General features: G+C 42.1%; 1 protein-coding gene across 2 annotated transcripts in view; it reads right to left on the bottom strand.

The window, feature by feature from the left end:
• RAPGEF5 (Rap guanine nucleotide exchange factor 5) overlaps nucleotides 1-10,533 on the bottom strand; it is a 265,239-nt gene that overhangs the window by 62,515 nt on the left and 192,191 nt on the right. For both annotated transcript variants that reach the window (XM_025210018.1, XM_006028585.3), the window contains one exon: nucleotides 4,822-4,900. In XM_025210018.1, the coding sequence (XP_025065803.1) occupies nucleotides 4,822-4,900 (79 nt within the window). The remainder of the gene's footprint in view (nucleotides 1-4,821; nucleotides 4,901-10,533) is intronic.

The following is a 10,533-nucleotide window of genomic DNA, read 5'->3' as shown; positions in this document are numbered from 1 at the left end:
AGATGCATCTCAAGCAGGTCCAAGGAGGTGATCCTCCCCTCTATGCGACACTGGTCAGGCTGCAGCTGGAGTACTGCGTCCAGTTCTGGGCACCGCACTTCAGATTAAAGATGTGGCCAATATGGAGAGGGTCCAAAGGAGGGCCACCCTCATGATCAGGGGTCAGCAGGGCAGGCCCTACGAGGAGAGGCTGAGGGACCTGAACCTGTTCAGTCTCCAAAAGAGAAGGCTGAGAGGGGATCTAGTGGCAGTCTACAAACTAGTCAAGGGGGACCAGCAGGCATTGGGAGAGTCCCTGTTCCCCCGAGCAATCCCGGGAGTTACAAGAAACAATGGACACAAGCTAGCGGAGGGTAGTTTCAGGCTAGACATTAGGAAGTGCTATTTCACTGTCAGGGCGGCTAGGACCTGGAACCAACTTCCAAAAGAAGTGGTGCTGGCTCCTACCCTGGGGGTCTTTAAAAGGAGGTTGGACGAACATCTGGCTGGGATCGTTTGCCCCCAGTACTCTTTCCTGCCATGGCAGGAGGTCGGACTAGATGATCTCCTCAGGTCCCTTCCGACCCTACCAACTATGAAACTATGAAAGTCTTTGTAGAGGTGAGGAAAGCAGTGGACATGACATACCTTGACTTCAGCAAGGCTTTTGATACGGTATCCCACAGCATTCTTGCAAGCAAGCTAAGGAAGTATAAGTTGGATGAATACACTATAAGGTGGATAAAAGGCTGGCTGGATCATTAGGCTTAATGGGTAGCGATCAATGGCTCAAGCTCTAATTGACAGCTGGTATCAAGTGGAGTGTCCCAGGAGTTGGTCCAGGGGCTGGTTTTGTTCAATATTTTCATTAATGATCTGGAAGATGGGATGGATTGCACCCGCAGCAAGTTCACAGATGACACCAAGCTGGGGGGAGTAGTAGATACACTGGAGTGACCTAGACAAATGGAGGATTGGGCCAAAAGAAATCTCACAAGTTTCAACAAGGACAAGTGCAAGCTCCTGCACTTAGGAAACAATAATCTCATGCACCACTACAGGCTTGGGACCAACCGGCTAAGTAGGAGCTCTGCAGAAAAGGATTGGGGAGTTACAGTGGATAATAAGCTGGATATGAGTCAACAGTATGCCCTTGTTGCCAAGAAGGCTAACAACATACTGGGCTGCATTAGTAGGAGCATTGCCAACAGATCAATGAAAGTAATTATTCTCCTCTGTTCTGCACTGGTGAGGCCACATCTGGAGTCCTGTGTTCAGTTTTGGGCCCACCACTATAGAAAGGATGTGGACAATTTGGAGCGAGTCCAGCAGAGGGGAATGAAAATGGTTAGGGGGTTGGGGCACATGACTTGTGAGGAGAGGCTGAGGGAACTGCGCTTGTTTAGTTTGGAGAAGAGAAGACAGAGGGGATTTGATAGCAGTCTTTAACTACCTAAAGGGTGGTTCCAAAGAGGACTGAGCTAGACTGTTCTCAGTGGTGACAGATGACAGAACAAGGAGCAATGGGCTCAAGTTGCCAAAAGGGAGGTTTAGGTTGGATATTAGGAAAAACTTCTTCCCTAGGAGGGTGGTGAAGCACTAAAACAGGTTACCTAGAAAGGTGGTAGAATCTCCATCCTTGGAGGTTTTTAAGACTCGGTTTCACAAAGCCCTGGCTGGGATGATGTAGTTGGGGATGGTCCTACTTTGAGCAGGGGGTTGGATTAGATGACCTCCTGAGGTCCCTTCCAACTGTAATTTTTTATGGTTCTGTGATTCAAACAGCACCAAACAGGGCCCCAAACAGTTCACCCAGGATTTCTCTGTCATTCCCTCTCTCAGCCAGTTACATGTGATTAGTGTGGCCCCACCCTCCATGAGGTGAAGCCATACCAGGTTGCTCTATGCCTCATCTACATGTACATTTTTTGGAAGATCCCAGGACTTATGACAAAAACAACCAGTTCCAGTGAGTGGCTAATTAGTGTGTGGATCCTTTGTGGGGAGTAAACACATACTGGGCAGTGCAGAGCTATGGGGTCACCACGGCTTGAAACACTTTCGACTCTGCTGGGGCCCAGCCCAATGAACTATATGCTAGATTGTGAACCTTTTGGCTTTGGACTAATCTCACACATAGTTTGTACTACATATAAGTAGGTATAAAAGTGCCGCTTAAAAGTATGTTTATGGAATACCTGTGTAAAAACTGTACAGGTAGAAAACCTGTAGACAGGTATTCTTTTTGAAAATTGTTTAAAAAAGAATAACATGCATCAATTCTGAATTAACTGAATTGTTACAAGCATGCTTATTTCCAAGTCAGTGTTTTTGAATTTGCCCCTCACTTCCATGTCATGTGCTTAGGGAGAGCAGGAGTCTGACAGTAAAGGGGGGCGGGGGGATGGGGAGAGGCTATTGGGGGAAGAAATTGAGAAGCAGAGAATGAAAGGGCTACCTGACTACCCCAGGTTTATTTTCCCTGCTGTAGCAGTGGGAGGGAGACAAATCAAGGCAACCCTCCAATAATTAGATTCTATATCCAGAAATTATAACAAATGTATACATTTTCCAGATATAGAATCTAATTATTGGGGGATGGTTTTATAATCAGGGTCATCTTATATTCAAATAGCTACAGTAGTAATAGCAATGGGAAAAAAATCCCTACTTTACACAATGCACTTATCTCTGCCTCTTACCTATTTGCTCTTCCCTCAAATATAAGAATCACTTATTTGCATACTTTGTACAGAATCTTATAAGAAGAGATTGAGTTTAATTTTATAGTTATGAGTTCATTCAAACACAATCCTTAACATGTGGAGATAAGTGAAAAAACATGAAAAACATGGTTTTTACATGTAAATGGGAACAGCTTCTATATTGTATCAAATGATTAACAGAATGGCCATTGTAAGATGCACAGCATACATTTTCCCCTTATCACATGTTTAAATCTATTAATTATACAGATGTGAATATTTTTAGGAGCTGCTGATAACAAAAAGATGCAGAGTGGGTAGGTTTTGATTTGAATTTTTTAATGGCATTTTGTAAATGTCAGCAAACCAGAGAGATAAACCTTAAACAAAAAGAGTCTTCATTTGAGCTATCCTACTATTTCTGTGAGTTTGGTATCCTGTGGTATACATCTTTAACCATTCTTTTAAAAACTGTATAATCCATTTTTGAGAAGGTCGGAATATTAACTACCCTTTTCATCTAGCTCCTCTTTAAATTCTCTGTTGTTCTGATATATAGAAGACATTCATATTTGCAGAAGGAAGAAAGGGTGATTTAAGCAATTATGATGAGACATACTTTCTATACAATTTTAATAACTTTAATTCAAATATGAAACATAAGAAAGGGATGAAAACTGAATTAACGTGCAAGTATAATGGTATACAGGTATGTCACATGTGTAAGTGTGCGTCTGTAGATGTGATAAGAAAAACTGTTGATTTGGTGTTTGCACTGATAAGTAGTAAAAAAGAAATACAATATTTTCTTGCTGCCCTATTACATTTTTGTATAACAATATTGTCCTCAATTATGTGATCATATGCTATTACAAGAATTCTACACTGGACATTTTTTTTTCATTTGCAACCTCGCATATGTAATCACATTAAACATCTTTAATCATAACATGTATAGTTAGAGCTCTTGTGGTATATTCAACCTTAGAGCTGAAAATCTTGACTTATTAATGCATAGCTATGCAATCCTAATATTCTTTAATATATTTACAGGGTTGTGTTAGGGCATGTCCTTTACAAATACCAGAGCAAGGGGGGTGAATGAAACGGAACACCTCATCTGAAATCTCTACAATTTGGGGGAAACTTGGATCTAAATCTGGAGTTGAAATTTCCAGATTGAATCTCTCTCTTTCTCTGTAATGGCCCTGGACTACAATACACATCTAGACATGCTTGAACTTTGGGAAATTTCAGTTCCAATTTTCCCACTGTAGCACATTAAATGACATGATATAGTAGGAAATATGCACTGCTATTTATTGTGCTATTTCCTGAATTCCAAGAAAATGAATGTCACAACCAAAGATTCATCTCAGGCAAATATTCCTGCAACACAGTCCCAGAGATAATACTGTGTGGTGGGGGGAAGAGGTATTTTTAAATTCTATCTAAGCTTCCTTTGTTTTTGATTATTTGGCTTCGTAAAATTATTTCACCTTTTCTCCTGTCTAAATACATGTGCTGTTAAGATGATGTTTCCTTCTATCTTTTCTTAGTAGTGGCATGCAGCTAAGCTTTGGAGGGGACAAAACTAAATGTGTTCCCTACTTTTGACATCTATGAAAACTGGATGTATTCTCTACTAAGCAGCCCTTTGAAACTAGTACATATTCCCATAACCACTAACATAAACCATAGATATAAAAAGTCCCTATCCCAGTCTTGCTTTTAGCTGCCATCTTAAATGGATCTATATTTAAATAAACATTTTCAACATAAAACAAGAACCAGGCAGACTCCTGTTCTTGAGCAAATACATATTATAGGTGAGAGACTGAAGACAGGTAGAATAAGCCACCCCTCACAACGCACACAACTTGCACAAGGACCAGGAACATGTGATGTTGTAGCAAAGCTGTGAATTCCTACCAAAGACAGCAGAGAAAATGCAATAATCAGAACCCTTCCCTGTCCAAATCAATCCACAGAGCTGAGTACCTGCAGGCAAGAAAATTAGGCTGTTCCCTTGGAATGATGTACCCGTCCTATGCTTCTTGGAGCTATAGGAGAGCTTGTACCTCCTGTTGAAAGAAGACAACAACCATACATAACTGTAAATATTAATGAAGGATATTGTCTCAGCAATGCCTGGCACAGGTCGTCAGTTGTCATGAAAACCGTGTATGTGAGAAGGAAGTCATCAAGTAGGGTCTCTGTAGAGGAAGACAAAAGAATCCCAAGGCACAGGAAGTTAGAGAGAGGAGTTGGAGGCCATCTATTCCTGATGGCTTGTAAGGCAGTAATGGGAGCAGAAAGAAAATTAAAAGGCCAAGAATTGTATTACTTATTTAGAAAATCTAAGCCTGAAATAATTTACAGTATGCTGTCCCCAGTGAGGTGAGTTCTTTATTTCACAAGAATACCCTTACCATTTGACTTACCTGTAAATCAGAAAAGACTGAGATTTATTTTTGGTATTAAGCCCTTTTGATAATACCATACATTTTTTTAAAAAAGAGAAGAGAAAGAAATCACATAACTTCCTTGATGCATCTTTTCTGAGCTTCCAAGATTTGCAATCATGCTCGATCAATCTGGTAACTCAGGTCCAAAGCACTTTGTTAAGGAGTATGGCAAGGCTATAAAGAAGACAGGGGACTATTATCAGGCTTTGGAACTTTTCTTTTGCAGTGGTACTTGTACTGTAGGTTGATAGCAATCTTATACCATTCTCCTAAACTGGGAGGGTATATGAAATAAGATGCTGGTCTCTGACCAGTCATTAGCAAATACATTCACTTCACACATGTAACAGTCCCAGATCAGCACTCTTGTAGCCAGTATCAGTGGAGCAACCTTACCAGGGGCTCAAGTAAAGTGTTTTGGGAAATTTGGTTCTCAAGATCAGAAGAGGGGAATGTGGGTTTTATGTATACACTAGTGAACTGCCCATCAAGAATGATGGGGGGGGGGGGCAGGGATGGAGACCCGTGCCCCCCTACCATCCAGGCCCCTTCCCCCTTTCCTCCTGCTGCGTGGGGTCCAGGCCTGCTCCCCTCCTCCCTGCCACAGTGGCAGGGAGAAAAGAGGAGGGGGTGTGGGCCCAATGTGGGGGAAGACTGGGACCGAAGGTGGGGAGAAGCCAGGTCACCGCGGCAGGGGGGAGAGCAGCGGGCCCGGGCCAACCCAGCAGTGGTGGGAGGACAGGAGGAATGGGCTAAGGCCCGATGCAGGGGAGTGCTCCCTCCCCCCACCGCTGTGGTGGGCTGGCTTCTCCACGCCCCCACTTGGGCCCGTTTCCCCACCCCGCATTGGGCCCCAGCCCACTCCTCCCCTCCCATCACTGCCACCATGGTGCGCCTGCTCCTTCCCCCGCCCTGCATTGGGCCTGCTCCTCCCCCCACCACTGCCACATCAGCCCTGCAGGCAGCAATGACAGAAGGGGAGAAGGGTGGGCCAAGGCCAGCGCCAGTGGCCTTGCCCCCCCCGGTGCCCCAAGCCTGCTCCCCCATCCCCTGCGCCACCACCGTCGTCACCTCCAAGGGGCAAGGGGGGGTGAGGACAGCTCTGGTGGCCTTGCCCCCCTCCCCCCCACTCCATCGTCACCACCTGCAGGGTGGCAGGGGGTCAGGACAGCAGCCCATTCTGTCCACTCTGTTGCCGCCTCCAGCTGGCCTCAACCCACCCCCCGCTCCATCCCCTGTGTCCCCACCATCATGGTGGTGAGCTGCCACCTGTCTGAACACTTGTTCGCACTCTGATTGGCTGTTTGTCAGCCAATCAAAGGGTGGATAAAGCATTATGGACAGGCAGACAGACAGATTAAGGCTTTTATAATATTAGAATGCTGCTCACTGATCTAAAAAGTTGTTGCCTAAGTCTTAAAGCTTCAGCTCCCCAGCCTTGAAAGTATCACTAAGTTTTATTATGCTTTATTTAATAATCTTATCAAGGGGTCAATTCCTGCCCCATCACCCACTTCTTACATTCTTCCCTTTCTGCTAGTGTCTTAAGAAAGCATTGCTGGGTCATTTGCTGAGCTAATATTCCTGCCCACTTAAAATCCAGTAGAGAGGTTGTTTGGCTATTAAACTGCCTTAACATTTCATGCCTCGGTATAACGTAACAGTCTATCCTTTTCCATACTTGCCACGTTAGCCTTAGACCTTTTTTGTAAAACTTCAGACCACGGAACAAAATCAAACTAGTTTGCCTCCAATTCCAATACCCCTAAAGTTCATAAAGGCTCTAGGAACACACACATCCACTATACAAATTAAGAGAGCTCATCTCTTGCGTAAAAGTGAGCAAGGGAGTCTTTTTGCTTTTCACAGTCTGAAAGCAAAATTAATGTATTTTCCTTGATATGTTTCCAACAGTGAGGGTTTCCTTTGTACTGCATTTCTCTAAGTTCTATCAAATATACTAGTACGCTTCTAACAAAAAGACAGGGCAGCTTTATCAGGTGAGAATATGAAAGTGGATGCAAGCTAAATACAGTATTCCAGGTTTATATATAGCATACAGTATTTTGGCAGCCTCTTCATGAATGCTGACTTCAGTTGGCGATTTCCTAGTGTAATGGCTAAAGGCAAATCATCCCTTATATGGATAAAAAAAATAAAGAAGAGCCAAGAAGCTCCATGAGACTAATTACCTCAGCATTTGTGCATGGCTGGTCTTCACTAAAGCTTCTGGAGGCTGGGGGTGGGTGAAAATAATGCCACTTATGCTTAATTTACCAGCAATTCCACCATTCCCAAGCACTTCCTAAATGTTTTGAGGGTATGACACAGTTCTAAAGATGGCCAGAAGGTTAAAACCCATATGCCGATTCCTTTCTAACAGTCCTGTATTCTGAGAGGACAGAAAAATATATATTTTAGCTGCTGTAAAAGTAGAGAGGTAACTGTTGCTATGCAAAAGCGTACCTGAGCTTTTACACCGTAACTGTTATATCTACGTGGTTCTGTAGCCATACAAGAGATCACAGTCTTCCGAACTTTAATCCTGAATGAAGCAGGGTTAAAGCTGGAGTGCTTCTGCTTCACTTGTATCACTACAGAATCATGCAGATGTGATGGTTGTATCATAACAGCTGATAACACAGGATACTGATATCCCTACAACTGTTATGTCCATCATTACCTTTTCTTTCTATTGGTCATCATCATTTTTCATATTAAGTACCAATACCTGCCCTGGAATATTTGTAGCACATTGCAACACAAGCGGTATATTTATTTAACGTAAAAATCATCCTCTTTTTCATCATAGCTATTAAAACTGAATTTAAAACAAATTAAAACCCCAAAAAAGAAAGGCTCCCAATCTGAAGATGCATATTCAAAACCACTTGCCTTCATATTAAAACTTTGTTGTTTTTTATATTTAATTATGATCATTAAAAGGTGTGGAAAAGGCATACAATGGACATTTATACACATATTTTTTCATTCAGTGATGTGCCGGAGAACTGCTGCTTCAGAGCAGACTCAATTAATTTATCGATTAATCTAGTCTGCTCTGCATGTGAGCTGATGCGTGCTGTGCTGCACCACGTGCAGTTGTATAAGCGGTGAAATGCGCGTCAGCACACATAAAATGGAAGTGGTGCACTTTTGAACTAAAGCATCTACAAGTTGTTTTAGTTCAAAAGCTCACTGCCACTATTTTCTCAGCGCTGACACGCATTTCGCTGCTTATACAACTGCAAGCATCACAGCACTAGGTGCTTTTCAAAGCCCCAGTGCTGTGGTGCTTGCATGTGTAAAAATGCCTTTGTCTCAATAAATGTTTAGGCTTTGTCAACAGCTTGTACTCCCTCTAAAAATATAATAATTTATTCTGATGCAGTCTTTGGAAGATACTATATAATGTGAAGGTGGTGTTCGCAAACATTTATTTGGAAACTGATGGTCACTGCTTCCAAGAGCACATTTAATTCCATATCTTACTAAACAACATGATTATGCAGTGATCCTCATGAAATCCGAAAATGTCATTATAGCAGACTATTTCCATGGTAACTTACTGAGTACTTATACTTGTGTCCAAAACATGCACTACCACAAAATATAAATATCATGTTGACAACCATGAAATGTTGAGGCACAATAGAAATAAGTGCTATCTAACAAATAACATTTAAAATCTTATCAATGAGCTACAATAAGGCTTATGCAATGTAAGGAAGTACTGCAAAATGTATTATACCAACTTGCATTAAAACCATCCATTTGACGATTTCACTTGGACATCTGATTGCCTACTAGGTTTTCTAGGATAAGCCACTCTATATTTTAACTATATATATGTAATGGAAGAAGTATTTTGAACATTTTAAATTTATTGCTGGAAAATTACATCTCTAAATTTGATAAGATGATCTAAAATGGTCTTTAAGCTCTCTATACATTTTAAAGCCTATTTTATATATCTAACCTATACACAAGTAAATAAACATATATATATAAAATGGCATGCTTACCATCACAACTGCACAGCACCCTTAAATTGATACTGCGCGATCCAATACAATATTGTGTTGGACCAGATCCTCAGCTGCTGAAAACTGTCACAGCTCCATAGCTGCCTACAGATGTGCTTGCTCGCATTCTAATTAGAACGCAAGAGCATCGCCTCACAGTCGCATGCATTAAGCCCCTGTGTTTCAAATTGCTGTGGGGCCGCTTTAACTAAACCTCATCCAATGAACTTTAGTTAAAGCACCCCTATGGACATTCTGAAATGCAGGGAGTGGGGGAGTAGGCTTAATACATGTGACAGTGAGCCATTTTAGACTGGCTGTCCAGGAACTGCTCTAATTAAAACAGTTTAAACAAAACTATGACAATTTACACCAGATATGGATCCACCTCTAGTATATAGCATTTATTCCTGTCTCTATGTGCACAGGAAACTCACTTATTTCTTACCCATCCAACATTTCCTCAAACAGAACTAGAAGTCACATATATTGTTGTTATTTTTAGATAAAAAGCAACTACTAAGAACACGAAAAGTTCACAAAGTGTGACTGCATTTATGGGCTAAACCTCTCTAAATTGCCTCTCGACTTGTTTAAACATTTAAGCCCTAAAGGAGTATTTTGAACAAAAGGCCTATCTGCTACATGTGGTCCATTAATAGATTCACTCAGCTGTTAAATTACTTTTACAAGTAAGTAAATGAAAAGTGTGTTGATAGATTAAATAAATATTATAGGATGCTTAAGTACTGTACAATAATGTTCATACTTAAAAATCTCTGCACTAACTTGCATGTACTCTCCCCAAGTATCACCATAAACTGTAACTACATGTCTTTTCAGATGCAATGTAATATAAAACAATTCCTGGAGGGTTTTATACATAATACACACACTCCAGTCACCTAGAAATGAGTGTGCAGGAGAAATATATGTGAAACAACTGGGTGTGTCTACATGGGACCCTTTACTGCACAGCAGAATTAATGCACAGTAAGCACCTGCATGCAGACGCTTACTGAACAGTATTTGGCTCTAACAGTGAATAAATTTGCTACCTGCAAATGCAAGTAGCAAATTTACTTGAGATTACTTACTGCGCAATAGCACACATGTAGACACCTAACCAGGAGCAAAATGCTCCCAGTCTGTCGGGCACCAGGAGATGGGAAATTGCTCCCTGCCTCCAGGAGCTGACTGCTGCTGGGGAGGGTTCTACCACCCCAGCACAGACAGGGTCAATGTCCCCCCTGCCCTGGCCGCAGGGCCGGGCTGGGAGATCCTTAGGAAGAATCCTTTGAACAGGCTTGTCCAACATGCGGCCCGCCAAGCCTGCAGTGGCGGCAGTGGCGCCAC

This window comes from Alligator sinensis, unplaced genomic scaffold, assembly GCF_000455745.1.
Source record: "Alligator sinensis unplaced genomic scaffold, ASM45574v1 scaffold1112_1, whole genome shotgun sequence".
Taxonomy (NCBI): domain Eukaryota; kingdom Metazoa; phylum Chordata; order Crocodylia; family Alligatoridae; genus Alligator; species Alligator sinensis.
Note: the sequence above shows the minus strand (reverse complement) of the source record. Positions and strands in the feature narration are given on the sequence as shown.